At 46.0% G+C, this 18512-nt stretch overlaps 1 protein-coding gene across 1 annotated transcript in view; it reads left to right on the forward strand.

Annotated features, from left to right (window-relative positions):
* Positions 1-18512, forward strand: part of SLC25A15 (solute carrier family 25 (mitochondrial carrier; ornithine transporter) member 15) — a 33021-nt gene that overhangs the window by 3174 nt on the left and 11335 nt on the right. Inside the window, exon 3 of the mRNA XM_010835655.1 lies at positions 8328-8586. Within this exon, the coding sequence (XP_010833957.1) occupies positions 8328-8586 (259 nt within the window). The remainder of the gene's footprint in view (positions 1-8327; positions 8587-18512) is intronic.

An 18512-nucleotide genomic window follows, 5' to 3' on the forward strand; every position in this document is an offset into this window, starting at 1 on the left:
CCCCAATCCCTCCCAGCATCAGGGTCTTTTCCAATGAGTCAGCTCTTCGCATGAGGTGGCCAAAGTATTGGAGGTTTCAGCCTCAGCATCAGTCCTTCCAATGAACACCCAGGACTGATCTCCTTCAGAATAGACTGGTTGGATCTCCTTGCAGTCCAAGGGACTCACAAGAGTCTTCTCCAACACCACAGTTCAAAAGAATCAATTCTTCGGCGCTCAGTTTTCTTCACAGTCCAACTCTCACATCCATACACGACCACAGGAAAAACCATAGCCTTGACTAGACGGACCTTTGTTGGCAAAGTAATGTCTCTGCTTTTGAATATGCTGTCTAGGTTGGTCATAACTTTCCTTTCAAGGAGTAAGCGTCTTTTAATTTCATGGCTGCAATCACCATCTGCAGTGATTTTGGAGCCCCCTAAAATAAAGTCAGCCACTGTTTCCACTGTTTCCCCATCTATTTCCCATGAAGTGATGGGACCGGACGCCATGATCTTCGTTTTCTGAATGTTGAGCTTTAAGCCAACTTTTTCACTCTCCTCTTTCACTCTCATGAAGAGGCTCTTTAGTACCTCTTCACTTTCTGCCATAAGGGTGGTGTCATCTGCATATCTGAGGTTATTGATATTTCTCCTGGCAATCTTGATTCCAGCTTGTGCTTCTTCCAGCCCAGCGCTTCTCATGATGTACTCTGCATAGAAGTTAAATAAACAGGGTGACAATATACAGCCTTAACGTACTCCTTTTCCTATTTGGAACCAGTGTCTTGTTCCATGTCCAGTTCTAACTGTTGCTTCCTGACCTGCATACAGATTTCTCAAGAGGCAGGTCAGGTGGTCTGGTATTCCCATCTCTTAAAGAATTTTCCACAGTTTATTGTGATCCACACAGTCAAAGGCTTTGGCATAGTCAATAGAGCAGAAATAGATGTTTTTCTGGAACTCTCTTGCTTTATCAATGATCCATCAGATGTTGGCAATTTGATCTCTGGTTCTTCTGCCTTTCCTAAAACCAGCTTGCTGTTGCTGAGGCTGCTAAGTCACTTCAGTCGTGTCCGACTCTGTGCGACCCCATAGATGGCAGCTCACCAGGCTCCCCCGTCCCTGGGATTCTCCAAGCAAGAACACTGGAGCAGGTTGCCATTTCCTTCTCCAATGCATGAAAGTGAAAGGGAAGTCGCTTACTCAGCCGTAAAAAAGAACACACTTGAGTGAGTCCTAAGTAGGTAGATAAACTAGAGCCTATTATACAGAGTGAAGTAAGTCAGAAAGAGAAAAATATCATATATTAATGCACGCATATATATATATATGGAATCTAGAAGGATGGCACTGGTGAACAACCTATTTGCAGGGCAGCAGTGGAGAAGCAGACAGAGAATAGACTTCTGGACACAGTGGGGGAAGGAGAAGGGGGGACACATTGAGAGAACAGCCTGGAAACATGAATCATCGTATGTAAAATAGCCAGCGGGAATTGGCTGTATGATGCAGGGAGCTCAGGCCGGTGCTCTGTGACAACCTAGAGGGGTGGAAGAGAGTTTCAAGAGGACATATGTATGCCTATGGCTGATTCATGTTGATGTATAGCAGAAACCAACACAATATTGTAAAGCATTTATCCTCCAATTAAAAAAGTTTTTTAATTGACAAAAATAAAAAGACAAAAAATAAGCCAACTAGGAGTCAGGGTAAAGGGTGGGAATGTCCCTGGTTCACAGCTAGAAGACTGTGAGATCACAGCTCAGAGCTGAAGCCACATGTCCATTGCCACGTGGCTGGGATACACAGGATTCTACTCCTAGCCTGGCATTCTTGAGAGCCCTTGTGTGCAGAAGTAATGCTGTACCATTTCTCCAGGGAAATCCCAGAGACTGTCCTTACTACCACTGAGGAGAGAACGGAAACCCTTAGAAATATCTTTGGTAAATAAGACTGACTTTGACTGTGTCTTAAAGCCCTGAAAGGAAAGGAGAGGCCCCAGGCCTGGCCGGGGAGTGGTGGATGGGGTGAGTGCCAAGGCAGACTCTGTCCTCCGCCCCTGGCGCCCCAATAACTCCCCTCCCAGGCACTGGCAAGTTCTCGGCCATGCCTGCCACGCAGGCCACTCTTCAGAAAGGCCGCCTTTACTCAGTGAGAGGCAGATGACAGAATTCCAAGTGCCTGAGTGATGACTTGGTTCTTCGGATTCCTGGATGATTTTACGGCCGGAGAAGCGCTGGAATGCCCACCACTTTCCCAGTGGAAACCCTGACTGCTCCTCGCCTCCTTCACCGATTCTTGTCACGGCTCCCTGGAGCGGAGAGGCCAGGGGAGTGGGTCGCCCCCCGTCCTCTTATCTGGGGGGCCCTCCTGGGTCAGCAGATGAAGGGCAATCAGAGGGCTGCCTGCTCTCATCCTGTCATCTTAATTGTCAAAAAGAAATCAGGGATTCAGGGAAGCTCAAAGTATTTTTCCATGAACCAGACCTTGACCACGGTAGGCTCTTGAGGAAGTCTGGAGACGGTATGCTGCAAGACACTGATAAGAAGTGCAGGCAGGGGCACTCCCAGGTCAGAGGCCGCGGGAGCGGGAGCGGGGTGGGGTGGTGGAGGGGGAGGGGCGCACTAAGGGCTGCCTGGGTTCCCTCCTGAGGCCTTTCGCATGCTCAGTGCCGTGGGATTGAGCCCCAGGCCCTCGCACTGTCCCCTCTCCATCCCTTTAACCCCTGCCCCTTGTCATTCGCTGGCAGAGGACACCGATTTTGGCAACCATGGGCCCAGCTGCCTGCCTCGTACCCTCCCGTGAACGCTTGTGCTCAGTTCGTGTCTCTGCAGTAGGAGTGGGTTTCACCCCATGGGGGAAGCTCAGCTTTTGGAATTCTGTGTCTTTTCAGTCTGTCAAAGGTGTAGGATCTGTTGTGATAGAATTAAAGCATTTTTGCTTTTCCTGGAAAGGACAGGCATTTGAGTACTGCATTCATAACTGTATCTGCATTCATAATAGTAATCTGTAAAGATGTAAATTGCAACAGTATTGTCCGGAGTCTGGCTGTGTAAGGCATTCGCCAGTACACGTGCCTTTTTTTTTTTTTAAACGTGTATAAGGCCCATATAGGAATATTTAAAGATATAACTTGCCACAATATTGTCAGGAACCTGGCTGTGTAAGGCATTTGCCAGTACACCTGCTCTTTTACAGTGGTATTAACATGTACCAGGCCCTTATACACATTAGCATTTATTTTTTCTGCTAACTGTGGGTAGGTGTTCCTTCTTGCACTGCAAACCCAGGGTCGCCCCTCACTGATGTCATACCACCCTGGTTGTCTTGACATCTGAGGTCAGCAGGCTTCCTGGGTGCTAAGCCTGTGAGACACCAGGCAGAGGAGGTCCCTCGTGGTGACCTGAGAATGGGAAGCAGCCGTCCCATTTTTGAGAGGTTTCAGCCTGTGAGTGATGGAGCTTTAGAGACCCTTGACTCTACTGCTCTTGTATGTGTAGAAAGGGGGCCCAGAGAGGGATAGTGGATTTGTTCAAGGCTGCACAGCTGTCAATAGATGGTGTAAATAAAGACAGGGCAAGGACCTTGGCTGCCTGGTTCCTTGCCCCGTTCTGTGATCTTTTTTCTGATGCTACATGATGGCCAACAGTGTCTCCCAGAGGTGGGGATTCCTTTGGGGGCTTCACTGCCCCAGCTCTCTGGATGGGGAAACTGGGGGGCTTTGGGATTTTTCTGTGGCCGTTGCCAGGAGCAGAGGACCCTTAGTGCTTTGTAGACACGGACCATCCATGGAAGCGATGTGTGTGAGAGCAGAGGCAGCCGTGGTTGGAGGTGATGTGAGTGTAGCATCCGTGTGTTCTTTGGTGTGTGTGTCTTCTAGACAAACCTCCTCCATCAAGCAGTGTTTCAGTCCAGCTCGTCTACTCTAAGGCGCAGCTTCCGTGTCTGAAGCTGCTGTAGGAGCGATGCCAGGAAAAGATCGAGAGGCCCAGGCAGCTGGTTGGGGAAGATTTGAAGGCAGTTGGTTAGGTAATTGGATAATTATTGAAACGAGGCAGCTTGGATCACAAAAGTTAAATCCCCTTAAAGGGAAACCTTAGTGGCATGCGAAGGTCTAGTAGTTTAACAACTATCAATGTAAAAGGATGCATTCTTTCCCCTGACTGCTCTGTTGCAATGTGCCTTGCTTAAGTAGTCGGGAAAGTGGCATTTTATTTTATTTTTTGGCATGTGGGATCCTAGTTCCCCAACCAGGGATGGAAGCCACACCACCTGTTGTAAATGGTATTAGTCATTCAGTCTTGAGTGCCTGATTCTTTGTGACCCCATGGGCTGTAGCCCCAGGCTCCTCTGTCCATGGGATTCTCCAGGCAAGAATACTGGAGTGGGTTGCCATGCCCTCTTCCAGGGGATCTTCCTTACGTAGGGATCAAACCCCAGTCTCCTGCATTGCAGGCAGATTCTTTACTGTCTGAGTTAGGAAGTCCTAACAACTGGACCGCCAGGGAAGTCCCCAAAATGTGGCATTTTTAGGTCATTGAGGTTTATCCTTTCAAATGCCAAAATTAACAACAAACCATAAGCACTTTTTGGTTGGCATATTTTGAAAATGGCACGCCTTTCTGCACCACTAAGGGGAGCATTGACTGCCTGCCTCTGGCGGGTCGGAGGCTCTCCTTTCTGCGTGGGTGGCCAGGTCCTCCCGGGTGAAGGTCTGCCTCTCCATTCCCACAGGGCCTCCCCGAGCGCTGTCCATCACCACCGTCACTGTCTCGGCCCTGGTGGATTTCCTCACCAGTTTTTCACCTGCTGGCTCTACTCTGTGGGGGACCAAAATCCACAACTGCAACCTTGAGAAGACGTAGGTTGCAACACATCTCCTGCAGAGGAAAGTGCCACAGAGACACCTACACAAAAGTGCAGAGAACGGGTCTCTTTGTTTTCTTTTTTGGGGGCTATGCTGGGTCTTCGTTGAAGCACACAGGCTTCTCTAGCTGTAACCTATGGGCTTACTTGCCCAACTAGGGATCAAATTGTGCCTTGGAATCTCAACCACTGGACCGCCAGGGAAGTCCCCCTTTTGTTTCTTTTTTTTAATGAACTTTTAAAAATTATTATTTTTTTTGATTGGAGGAACCCCCTCTTGTTTCTTACGGAGAGCAAGATGATCAGAGGTCTGAACTCTAGGCAAATAGGGAAAGAGATAATTCCTGTAAATTATTCATAGCTTTGTAGACTCGACAGGTATGAGGACCGTCTTGGTCTTGGGTTAGTGCTGGTGTTCAGAATAGTTATCACCTCCTTGAGCAGGGCGTGATGAGTGCCATGACGGTGTCATTTGTCTGAGCTTCCCTGGTGGCTCAGTGGTACAGAATCTGCCTTCAGTGCAGAAGAGGCAGAGATGAGAGTTTGATCCCTGGGTCAGGAAGATCCCCTGGAGAAGGAAATGGCAACCCACTCCAGTATTCTTGCTGGGAAAATCTCATGGATAGAGGAGCCTGGAAGACTACTGTCCACGGGGCCGCAAAAGAGGTGGACATGACTGAGTGACTGAGCCACAAGTTACATAGGAAGTTAGCTTGCATCCATGGATGAAGGGAGAGAATTGTAGGTAGCATTGGAAGTACGTTAGCCTCCTACTTTCTCCCTGTTGGAGATGGAAACTGTTATAGATAAGCAGCAGATGGGTACTGTAGCTACCCAGATATCTGCGCTGTTCAGGATGGTTGGGTGAAAATACGGAAAACCCCTGGTTAAGATAGGATTTTAATGCTCTGAATTAAATGCTTTTTTCCATGTAGCCCCATCTAGGCTGTCAAGATTATGAACCCACTTTAAAAATTCTGACAGTCACCTCTTCTTTTGAAATGATTATTTTTGACATGAGTAGGATCTTATTTCATTCTAGCTCATCAGTACCTGAGAGAGAATGACTCTAATTATGGTAACATCTTATTAAATTATATTCCACTAATTCAGGACTGGTGATGGTGTGGCAGGACAAAAGCAGAAAAGTGTCGTTGCTCTCCTAGAAGGGACGAACAACGGCGATAGGATCATGGAGACCACACCTGTGCGTGCTTAACAGTTCAGTTTTCAGACTCTTGGGTAAATGTTCATCTACCAATAATTGGGAGTTATTCCTAACAGCCCTCGCTCCATCTCTACTTTCCACAGTGTAGCTGGAGTAACTTATTATGTCAAAGTTGTGCAATTATATTTCTGAAATACTTTGTCAGTTTTCTCTGGTTCTTTTTTGTTTTGTTTTGTTTTTAAATTGGAGGATAATTGCTTTACAGTGTTGTTAGTTTCTGCTGTACAACATCCTGAAGCAGCTGTATATCCCTTTCCTCTTGAGTCTCTGTCCCACCCCTCTAGGTCATCACAGAGCGCCGAGCTGAGCTCCCAGCTATCAGCAGCTTCCCACTAGCTATCTCTTTTACATATGGCAGTGTGTATGCATCGGTGCCGCACTCTCAATTTGTCTCACCCTCCTGTGTCCACAGGTCTGCATCTGTGTGTCTATTCCTGCCCTGCAAATAGGTTCATCGGTACCATTTTTCTAGAGTCTGTATGTATACATTAATGCACATTATTTGTTTTTCTGGCTTCATTCTCTAGGTTCATCCATGTCGCTGCAAACAACTCAGTTTCATTCCTTTTTATGGCTGAGTAATATTCCATTGTATATATGTACCACATCTTCTTTATCCATTCATCTGTCTATGGACATCTAGGTTGCTTGCCTTCTCTTCAGCTTTGCTGAGGCTTTAATAACCTCATCCAGTGGTTGTGTGTCCTGGCACAAGTACAGGACATCCTGGCCCAAGGGGAGGTGGAAGAGTTCACCAGGGACAGTTCCCCAAATGCTGACCCAGCCCAGGGTCTGGGGATATCACAGGGTGTATGTTGTTCGGTCGCTAAGTTGTGTCCACCTGTTTGTGACCCCCATGAACTGCAGCACACCAGGCTTCCCTATCCTTCACTATCTCCTGGAGTTTTCCCAGACTCATGTCTATTAAGTCAGTGCTGCCATCCAAGCATTTCAACCATTTCATCTTTGTTGCACCCTTCTCTTGCCCTCACACTTTTCCCAGCATAAGTTAAGGGTCTTTTCCAATGAGTTGCAGGGTTTATAAATCATTCACTTCCTCACATCAGAGTTGTAATTGAATGCAATTTAGATTTTGCTGTATTTAATACTCTTAACAGTATAAAAGCATATAAGTATGTGTGCTAAGCTATAAAGAAAGGTAAGCGCTGAAGAATTGATGCTTTTGAACTGTGGTGTTGGAGAAGACTCTTGAGAGTCCCTTGGACTTCAAGGAGATCCAACCAGTCCATCCTAAAGGAGATCAGTCCTGGGTGTTCATTGGAAGAACTGATGTTGAAGCTGAAACTCCAGTACTCTGGCCACCCAATGCAAAGAGCTGACTCATTGAAAAGACCCTGATGCTGGGAAAGATTGAGGGCAAGAGAAGAAGGGGATGACAGAGGATAAGATGGTTGGATGGCATCACCAAGTCAATGGACGTGAGTTTGGGTAAACTCCAGGAGTTGGTGATGGACAGGGAGGCCTGGCATGCTGCGGTTCATGGGGTCGCAAAGAGTCAGACACGACTGAGCGACTAAACTGAACTGAAGCAAGGCAAGTTTCAGTCTAGTTCCTGTCTGAATACAAGTCATTAGAGTCCAGATAAGAGGTTTTCGCATAGGGTCAAACATTTAGCTCTTTGGGGACTAATTAGGCTCTTTGTTTTCTTTCTCTGTGGCCTAGTCTCCTGTTATTTTTCTGATAGTCATCAGGACCACTGGGCAACAGACAGAGGAGTGATAAACTCTTTCCAGACCATTCCTCTCCCCTTCCTTTTATGTGGACGCACACACAGTTAACCCCTATAAATTAACCCCTTGTGTAGCAACCGTAATGTTAGACCCTTATCCTAATCCTCATGCTATCCCAGTAGGGAACTGAGACTCAGAAGTCACATCGCTTGTCCTGGATCTCATAGCAGAGTCAGGCTTCAACCCCAGGTGCCTCTGACCAATGCTCCTGAACACACGTCCCACCTTCACATCAGTGGCTCTGATTGTTGAACACATCCTTCTCCCCTACTGAGTGTGAGCTCCTTCAGGGCTGGACAGGGGACCCAGCACACAGGGAACCCCCTAGAAGTTTTACTGAACTGGGCTAGAAGGTCTTAGGGGGAGAAGAAGTCAAAACGAGATGATGCAGAGGTTAGCCCGGGGGTGGGCTGCCTGTCCCTCATCTCCAAGGGTCCTGGGGCTGCAGCCTGCCACGCAGCCATGGACTCGGGCCGGACAAGAACTCTGTCCTGGTTCCAGGCGGCACAGCATGTGTCCTGACCGGGCAGCCCTTCGACACCATGAAAGTGAAGATGCAGACATTCCCCGACCTGTACCGGGGCCTCACCGATTGCTGCCTCAAGACCTACTCCCAGGTGGGCTTCCGGGGCTTCTACAAGGGCACCAGCCCCGCGCTCATCGCCAACATCGCCGAGAACTCCGTCCTCTTCATGTGCTACGGCTTCTGCCAGCAGGTGGTGCGGAAAGTGGTTGGATTGGACCGGCAGGCGAAGCTGAGGTGAGTTGAGGGCGCTGACCCTCTTTGTTTGAAAACCAGCACTTATTTGGTCAAGAGCTTTAAGAGACCTTATTGGGAAGAACATTTCCTTTTTTGTTGTTTTAACAGTAACCACTTTCTTGATTCTGAAGTGATCCATCACTGTCATAGGAAACTGGGAAGCACATACATATGTGTTATGAAAAAGTTGCCCACAATCCACCACGGAGAACCAGCCACCCTCACCTTCCTCCCACTCTTCAGGAAGATGCTCTTCTTTCTTTTTTAAGGATTATTTTTCTTTTCTTTTATTATTATTTTTTTGGTTCAGCCGGGTCTTCCTTGCTATGCATGGGCTTTCTCTTGTTGCAGAGAGTGAGGGGCTACTCTTCACTGCGGTGCGCAGGCTTCTCATTGCAGTGGCTCCTCTCATTATGGAACACAGGCTCTAGGCACATGGGCGTCGGTGATTGCGCGGACTCAGTGGTTGCAGCACATGGGCTCAGTTGCTCCATGGCATGTGAAATCTTCCCGGACCAGGGATTGAACCCATGTCCCCTGCCTTGGCAGGCATATTCCTATCCACTGTATTCACCAGGGAAGTCCAGTTTTTTCCTTTGGATTGGAATATAGTTCATTTACAATGTTGTTAGTTTCAGGTGTACAGCAAAGTGAATCCGTTATACATATATCCATTCTTTTTCGGACTATTTTCTCACATAGGTTATTACAAAATATCGAGTAGAGTTCCCTGTGCTCTGTAGTAGGACCTTGTTGGTTATCTATTTCATATATAGCAGTGTGTGTATGTTCATCCCAATCTCCTAATTTATCCCTCCTGCCACCGTTTCCCGTTAGTAATTAGAAGTATGATGCTACGATCTGTGAGTCTGTTTCTGTTTTGTAAATAAGTTCATTGGTGCCATTTTAAAAAATTAGATTCCACCTGTAAGTGATATCATGTGATATTTGGGGAACATGGTTTTCAAATGCTGCCTATGGGTGCCACTTCTCGAGACAGAAGAACTTAAACCAGAGATCTGACTTGTGATCTGAGTTTTGGGTTCCACGTCATCAGCAAAATGCAGTCAAAGAGGTTTGAGGAGGAAGTTGGAATCTTAAGAAGGGTCAGAGCATCTGAGAAGATGCAGGTGAGGGTCTGTTTCCTTGGCCACGTGTGCCCCAAACATCAGACTTTGGCGTGTGCTTGGTCATCTCTTGGGTATTTATTATACAGAGATTAAAGGAATTTGGAAAGCACTGGGATGTTAACCCTTTGCTCTCTTGAACATTGATTTATTTTATTTTATTATTGTTTTTTAAATATTTCTTTTTGGCTGTGTTGGGTCCTTGTTGCTGCACACAGGCTTTCTCTAGTGTGGGGACTACTCTCTGTTGAAATGCACGGGCTTCTCATTGAGGAGGCTGCTCTTCTTGCAGAACACGGGCTCCCTGGCACGGGGACTTCAGTAATTGCAGCTCCCAGGCTAAAGAGCGCAGGCTTGGTCGTTGTGGAGCACAAACTTGCCCTGTGGCACGTGGGATCTTCCCAGACCAGGGATCCAACCAGTGTCCCTTGCATTGCAAGGCAGACTCTTAACCACTGGACCACCAGGGAAGCCCTGATTTACTCGGTATCATTTAAAAGTTTTCTTAGCTTCACAGTTGCAGAGGGCAGTCTTGGCTGGGTTTTTTGGTGGGAATTTGAGGTCCTTTTGCAACCATCGGTCCCATGTGGCTACAGTGGATTCCCTTGTACAGAAGTTTTCTCTGCAGTTCCCTGGAGAGGTGCCTGTTTATAGACAGCCATTTTATCTTGATGGAAGGAACTTGTTTTTTTTTTTTTTAAAGGCTCAGAACTGGATGAAATCACCCAGGGAGACATGTTTGTAGGACTGAGCATGGATCGTAGGATCATCCAGCAAGGGGGGGGTCAGGAAAAAAGAGGAAGTAAAAAAATAAGCAGAAGCCCAAACAGGAGAATGTGGTATCCCATGTAGAGACAGACAGGAAGGACACAGCTGTGACTGGAGCTCTTTCCACTCGAGGGAGAGACTTTTTAGCTGAAAAAAACCTGTAACTATAGCCAATCCTTTAGCATCCTTGGTACCGCTAGTGGTAAAGAACCTGCCTGCCAATTCAGGAGACATAATGAGACGTGGGTTCAATCCCTGGGTCAGGAAGATCCCCTGGAGGAGGGCATAGCAACCTACTCCAGTATTCTTGCCTGGAGAATCCCATAGATATAGGAGTCTGGTGGGCTACAGTTCACGAGGTTGCAAAGAGTCAGACATGACTGAAGTGACATAGCATAGCATTCTTGGAGAAGGACTGAGTAACCACAGGAGATTCGAAGCAGATCCTGCAGTGAAGAAGTCTTCCTGTTTCACTTGGCTTAACCAGCACCTTTGCCTTTTTGTAAAACAAGAAAAAGAAATTATGCATTTATTTATTTGTGTCTACGCCGGGTTGTCTCTGCTGTGCGGGCTTTTCTCTAGTTGTGGTGGGCAGGGGCCGCTCTGTGCGCGGCTTCTCATTGCGGTGGCTTCTCTCGTTGCGGAGCACAGGCTCCAGGGCACGTGAACTTCAAAAGTTGCAACATTTGGGCTCAGTAGCTGCAGCTCCAGGGCTCTAGAGCACAGGCTCAGTAGTTGTGCTTGGTTACTCTTTGGCAAGTGGGATCCTCCCAGACCAGGGATCACATCTCCTACCTTGGCAGGCAAATTCTCCACCAATGAACCACCCAGGGAAGCCCTGCTTGCCTGTTTTTTTGGAACTTGGGGGACAGGGACCTGCTGCCTTTTTCATCCTGCAGAGCAGTGTTGCTGATTACCATTGAGCATATACTGCCTGAGAGCTTGTGAAGCTCTGACATGCATGCCATGCTTCCCTAGCCCTCACCCCCGTGGTCCTGTGAGAGCATCCAGGCAGGCAGTGGTCTCTGTTTCATAGGCAGGGAAACCGGCACAGACATTGACACGGGCTAATACGTGATGCAGCCAGGACCCCAGCCATGTCATCCGCACCCTGCAACCAGCACTCTTCCCATCAGACCACTGGCAGGCTCTGGAGTACTTTGTAGGAGGTCAGGTCCAGAGATAAGATTAATAATTACGCAGATGCAGCAAAAGCAAAGAGCTGCTTGTGGGCACCTGGTGAATTTCTGCAGGACTGCTGTAAATATTTGTCTGTTCTCAGCTTGAACATGCCCCTGAGTAGTGTTCTCTTTCCATCCTTGGCTGGAAGGAGTCTGACACAGCAGGAATATACAGGTACATGTTTGTCGAGTGGGTGACAAAAACAGTTGATTCTTACCAGTCCCATCCACACCGACTGCCGCTTGAGCTCCAGGTCTAAACGTTTATACTACGGGCACAGCCTGAGGCCCGTGTCCCTTACCTGTGCAAAAAGTATTTATTAGAAAGCCGAAGTCCACCGCAGATCAGACTTGGCCTTGTGCTGCCCTGTATCAGCATGCTCGGGCTCGTTCAGGCGTTACCGCCTCTGAGATTGAGTAGCCGGCTACATTTATCATGCCACCTTTGTTCCAGCAAGCTTGGCCCACCCTGGTCAGTGACCCTAATTGACTACGGCCTGTCAGCAGGTTGACAGAGAGCCCCAGAGGGAGGCCAAGTACAGATCTGCAGGCTAGCCAAGAGACAAACCATTTAAGCTTTGGTTTTGACAAACAAGCCAAGCAGGAGTGAAGGGGGAAGGCTGGAAGGGACAGTGTCTGGCCGTCCCCACCCCTAGAAAGCTGTGTGCCAGTGCAATTGTGGAGCTGGCTCTTCTGGTAATGCTCTGACATGTCATTCTCTAAAAGGAAGGCCAGTGTCTTCCTTCTGAAAGAAAGCCTGCTCCAAGCCAGCTCTTCTGAGGCCTGGGTGTGCAACAGGCTGGCTTGGCCCTGGGCACCCACTTCACATTCACCTAAGGCACCAATGCCAGGCCACCAGAGGTAGGAAATCAAATTGGAGAGGGCAGATGGCCCTTGGCTTTATGCAGGCACACGTCAAATATTCTGGGTTTGGTTCCAGATTGGTTTCCCAGTGCATATAAAGTTAAGTTTACACCATACTGTTGGCTTCCCTTGTGGCTCAGCTGGTAAAGAATCCACCTGCAATGCGGGAGACCTGGGTTTGATTCCTGGATTGGAAAGATCCCCTGGAGGAGGGAAAGGCAGTCTGTTAAGTGTGCAATAGTATTATACCTCAAAATCCAATGTACCTACTTTAATTTTAAAATGGTGGTTTAGTCACTAAGTCATGTCTGAGTCTTGTGACCCTGTAGACTGTAGCCCACCAGGCTCCTCTGTCCATGGGATTTCCCAAAAAAGAACACTGGAGCGGATTGCCATTTCCTTCTCCAGGGATTCTTCCCAACTCAGGGCTTGAACCTAGGTCTCCTGAATGTAGGTAAAACCTAGGAAGCCCAATTTTAAAATACTTCATTGCTAAAAAATACTAGCCATCATGTGACAACTTGGGGTTGCCACAAACCTTCGATTTTAAAAAATGCAATATCTTCAAAGTGCAGTAAAGTGAAGCACAGTAAAGTAAGCTTTGCCTGTAGTAATGTTTGACTCCAGTTTCTGTAACCATTAGTTTATTGTAACTTTTATATGGTTTCCAAAACACTATTTTTTAAATTTAATTTTTATTTTATATTGGTGTATATTTGATTTACAATGTTATTAGTTTCAGGTGTACAGCTAAGTGATAATTAGAGATATATATATTTATATAACTATCTCCATTCTTTTTAAGATTGTTTTCCCATGTAGATTAATATAGAATATTGAGTAGCGTTCCCTGTGCTATATAGTAGGCCCTTGTTGATTGACTGCAAGGAGATCAAACCAGTCAATCCTAAAGGAAATCAGTCCTGAGTATTCATTGGAAGGACTGATGCTGAAGTTGAAACTCCAGTACTTTGGCCACTTGATGCAAAGAACTGACTCACTGGAAAAGACCCTGATGCTGGGAAAGATTTAAGGCAGGAAGAGACGGGGATGACAGAGGATGAGATGGCTGGATGGCATCAGCGACTCGATGGACATGAGTTTGAGCAAGCTCCAGAAGTTGGTGATGGACAGGGAAGCCTGGCGTGCTGCAGTCCATGGGGTCGCAAAGAGTCGGACACAACTGAGTGACTAAACTGACTTGATTATATATAGTAGTGTGTATATGTTAATCCCAAACTCCTAATTTATTCCCATGTTTCCCCTTTGGTAACCTTAAGTTTGTTTTTGAATTCTGTGAGTTTGTTTTTGTAAATAAGTTCATTTGTTTAATTTTTTTTAAGATTCCACATATAAATGATATTGTATGATATTTGTCTTTGATTTACTTCACTTAGTATGATAGTCTCTTGGCCCATTGATGCTGCAAAAGGCATTATTTCATTGTTTTTTAATGGCTGAATAATATTCCATGTATATGTACCACATCTTCATTATCCATTCCTCTGTCAACAGACAATTAGGTTGCTTCCATGTCTTGACTGTTGTAAACAGTGCCTCAGTGAACACTGGGGCACATGTATCTTTTTAAAGTATGGTTTTCTCTGGATATATGCCTAGAAGTGGGATTGCTGGATCATTTTCTATTTTTATTTCTAATTTTAGGTTTTTAGGAACCTTCACACTGTTCTCCACAGTGGTTGTACAAATTTACATGCCCACCAACAGTGTAAGCGGCTTTTCTTTTCTCCATACCCTCTCCAGCATTTGTCTGTAGGCTTTTTGATGATGGCTGTTCTGACCAGTGTGAGGTGATACCTCGTTGTAGTTTTGATTTGCATTTCTCTAATAATTAGTGATGTGAAACATCTTTCATGTGCTTTTTTGGCCATCTGTGTATCTTCCTTGGAGAAATGTCTGGATCTTCGGCCCATTTTTTGATTGGGTGGTTTTTTTTATTAGAGTTGCATAAGCTGTTTGTATATTTTTGGAGATAAATCCCTTCTTGGTTCCTTTGTTTGCAAATATTTTCTCCCATTTTTGTGAGTTGTCTTTTTGTTTTCTTATGGTCTCCTGTGCTGTGCAAATGCTTTTAAGTTTAATTAGGTCCCATGTGTTTATTTTTGTTTTTATTTTCATCACTCTGGAAGGCAGATTCAAAAAGATATTGCTGCCGTTTGTCAGTGTTCTACCTGTTTTCCTCTGAGTTTTATAGTATCTGGTCTTGCATTTAGATTTTTAATCCATTTTGAGTTTATTTTTGTGTATGGTGGTAGAGAATGTTCTCATTTCATTCTTTTACCTGTAGCTGTCCATTTTCCCCAGCACCACTTATTGAAGAGACTCTCTTTTCTCTATTGTATGTTTTTGTCTCCTTTGTCATAGACTAATGACCACAGGTGTATAGGTTTATCTTTGGACTTTCTGTCCTGTTATGTTAATTCATATTGGTTTCTTTTTTTTTTTTGCCAGTTTTTTTGTTTGATTAGTGTAGCTTTGTAGCCGGAGAAGGCAATGGCAACCCCTCCAGTATTCTCTGGAGAAGGAAATGGCAACCCACTCCAGTATTCTTAACTGGAGAATCCCATGAACAGAGGAGCCTGGTAGGCTGCAGTCCATGGGGTCCCTAAGAGTCGGACACGGCTGAGCGACTTCACTTTCACTTTTCACTTTCACTTAGTTGCAGCATGCGGGGTCTTCATTGCCACTCACAGACTCTAGTTGTGACACGCAGGCTCCAGAGCACAGGACTCTGTAGTTGCAGCTCCAGGGCTCAGTTGCCCGGCAGCATGTGGGATCTTAGTTCCCTGACCAGGGATCAAACTCATGTCCCCTGCATTGCAAGGAGGGCTCTTAACCACTGGACCACCAGGGAAGTCCCATGTTAAAAGCTGTTTAATCATTTGCAATTTCAGTACTTGTGACTGGTCTGTTCATATTTTCTACTTCTTCTTGGTTCAGTCTTGGAAGGTTGTACCTTTCTAAGAATTTGTCCATTTCTTCCAGGTTGTCCATTTTGTTGGCATACAGTTGCTTGTAGTAGTCTCTCTCTCTCTCATGGGCTTCCCTGGTGGCTCAGACGGTAAAAAGAATCCACCTGCAGTGTAGGAGACCTGGGTTCAATCCCTGGGTGGGGAAGATCCCCTGGAGGAGGACATGACAACCCACTCTAGTATTCTTGCCTGGAGAATACCCATGGACAGAGGAGCCTGGCAGGTACAGTCCCTGGGGTCACAAAGAGTCGGACATGACTGAGTGACTAAGCACAGTAGTCTCTTATGATCCTTTGTATTTCTGTGGTGTTGATTGTAACCTCTCCTTTTTTTATTTCTAAGTTTATTGATTTGAGCCCTCTCCCATTTTTTTCTTGATGAGTCTGGCTAAGCTTTTAGTTTCATCGATCTTTTCTATTATTTTCTTCATCTCTTACTGATTTCTGCTCTGGTCTTTGGTTTTTTCCCTTTTACTAATGTTGAGTTTTATCTCTTCTTTTTCTAGTTGCTTTAGATGTAAGATTAAGGGTTTTTTTTAGATTTTTTCTTATTTCCTGATGTAAGATTGTATTGCTATAAAATTCCCTCATAGAACTGCTTTTGCTGAGTCCCATAGGTTTTGGATTGTTTTGTTTTCATTGTCATTTGTCTCTCGGAAATTTTTTTTTTAACTTTTAAGATTGAAGTATAGTTGCTTTTCACGTAGGTAATTTTTTATTGCCTCCTTGATTTCTTCAATGGTCCATTGGTTGCTTAGTAGCATTGTTTAGTCTCCACATCTTTGGTGTTTTGTTGTTGTTGTTTTTTACAGTTTTCTTGCAATTGATTTCTATTCTCATAGCATTGTGGCTGGAAAAGATGTTTGATATGACTTCAATTTTATTAAATTGACCAAGGCTTGATTTGTGGCCCAGCATGTGACCTATTCTGGAGAATGTTCCATGTGCTCTTGAGAAGAATGTACACTGCTCTCTGAGGGAATTGTCTATAAATGCGAGTTAAGTCTGTTTGGTCTTACGTGTCATTTAAGACCTGTGTTTCCTCACTAATTTCCTGTCCTGATGACTGTCCACTGATGGAAGTGGGTTGGTTTATTGTAACTTTAGGACAACTGAATGTGGTAGGTCTGTTAGGCATTTACTTCCAGATGGGACATAAATCATGAGGAGACCTTTCTACCTGGCAGGCTGCCCTGGGAGTTACCTTTGGGGTCTTCTGGAGGTCTGTGAGTTGTTCCAGTTGTCAGTGACAGCCTGTTGCTGGGATTTAACAGGTCAGGGTCAGGGCCAGGTGCTGTGAGCAGCTCAGTTCTTCAGCCCAACTAAACACTGTCCCCACACACACCAGTAGAACATGGCCCCGCGGCTTGGAGACCGTCTGCTTTGCTGACGCCCATGAACTCCCAGGAGTCTTCCTGGCAATTTGTTTTGGGTACTTTTCCCCATATTCTTGAACTCTTAGTGGGTTCTAACTTCACAGCCTTGCTGGTGCCTCAGGCTGGTGGTACTAAACCCATGTGAGATGAAGGATGAAGTGAATTCTTCTCTTTCTGTATTTGTGTGCATTCATTCCTCCAATTAGATTTCCAGCTTTGCCATCTGCCCTACAAGCATCGAGCTTGCTGACTCTCACTGGCTGCCCTCCTCCTATGGCAACACTGTACCACACCCATACCCCTCTGTGGCTGAGCTCCAGGAGGTCATCGGCTGAGCTCCAGGAGGTCATCAGCTGAGCTGGAAAATCTTTTTGTGATGAGCAACTTTTTGGTTCAAAATTTATCCTGGGTTTTCATCTGTTCAGTTCAGTTTAGTCGCTCAGTCGTGTCTGACTCTGTGACCCCATGGACTGCAGCACACCAGGCCTCCCTGTCCATCACCAACTCCTAGAGTTTACTCAAACTCATGTCCATTGAGTCGGTGATGCCATCCAACCATCTCATCCTCTGTCGTCCCTTTTTCCCGCCTTCAATCTTTCCCAGCATCAGGGTCTTTTCCAGTGAGTCAGCTCTTCACATACCCTGGTGGCTCAGACAGTAAGATGTCTGACTACAATGTGGGAGACCCAGGTTCAATCCCTGGGTCGGGAAGATCTCCTGGAGAAGGAAATGGCAAACCACTCCAGTATTCTTGCCTGGAAAATCCCATGGATGGTGGAATCTGGTAGGCTACAGTCCATGGGGTTGCAGAAAGTCGGACACAACTGAGTGACTTCACTTTTTTTTTCTTTCTTTGTATCAGGTGGCCAAAGTATTGGAGTTTTAGCTTCAGCATCAGTCCTTCCAATGAAAATTCAGGACTGATTTCCTTTATGATGGACTGGTTGGATCTCCTTGCAGTCCAAGTTCAGTTCAGTTGCTTAGTCACGTCCAACTCTTTGCGACCCCATGAACTGCAGCACACCAGGCCTCCCTCTCCATCACCAACTCCCGGAGTTCACCCAAACTCATGTCCATTAAGTCGGTGATGCCATCCAACCATCTCATCCTCTGTCGTCCCCTTCTCCTCCTGCCCCCAATCCCTCCCAGCATCAGGGTCTTTTCCAATGAGTCAGCTCTTCGCATGAAGTGGCCAAAGTATTGGAGTTTCAGCCTCAGCATCAGTCCTTCCAATGAATACCTAGGACTGATCTCCTTTGGGATGGACTGGTTGGATCTCCTTGCAGTCCAAGGGACTCTCAAGAATCTTCTCCAACACCACAGTTTAAAAGTATCAATTCTTCTGTGCTCAGCTTTCTTTATAGTCCAACTCTCACATCCATACATGACCACTGGAGAAACTATAGCCTTAACTAGATGGAACTTTGTTGACAAAGTAATGTCTCTGCTTTTGAATATGCTATCTAGGTTGGTCATAACTTTCCTTCCAAGGAGTAAGCGTCTTTAATTTCATGGCTGAAATCACCATCTGCAGTGATTTTGAAGCCCCCAAAAATAAAGTCAGCCACTGTTTCCCCATCTACTTGCCATGAAGTGATGGGACCAGATGCCATGATCT

The sequence above is a fragment of the Bison bison genome, unplaced genomic scaffold, assembly GCF_000754665.1.
Source record: "Bison bison bison isolate TAMUID 2011002044 unplaced genomic scaffold, Bison_UMD1.0 scf7180017864048, whole genome shotgun sequence".
Taxonomy (NCBI): domain Eukaryota; kingdom Metazoa; phylum Chordata; class Mammalia; order Artiodactyla; family Bovidae; genus Bison; species Bison bison.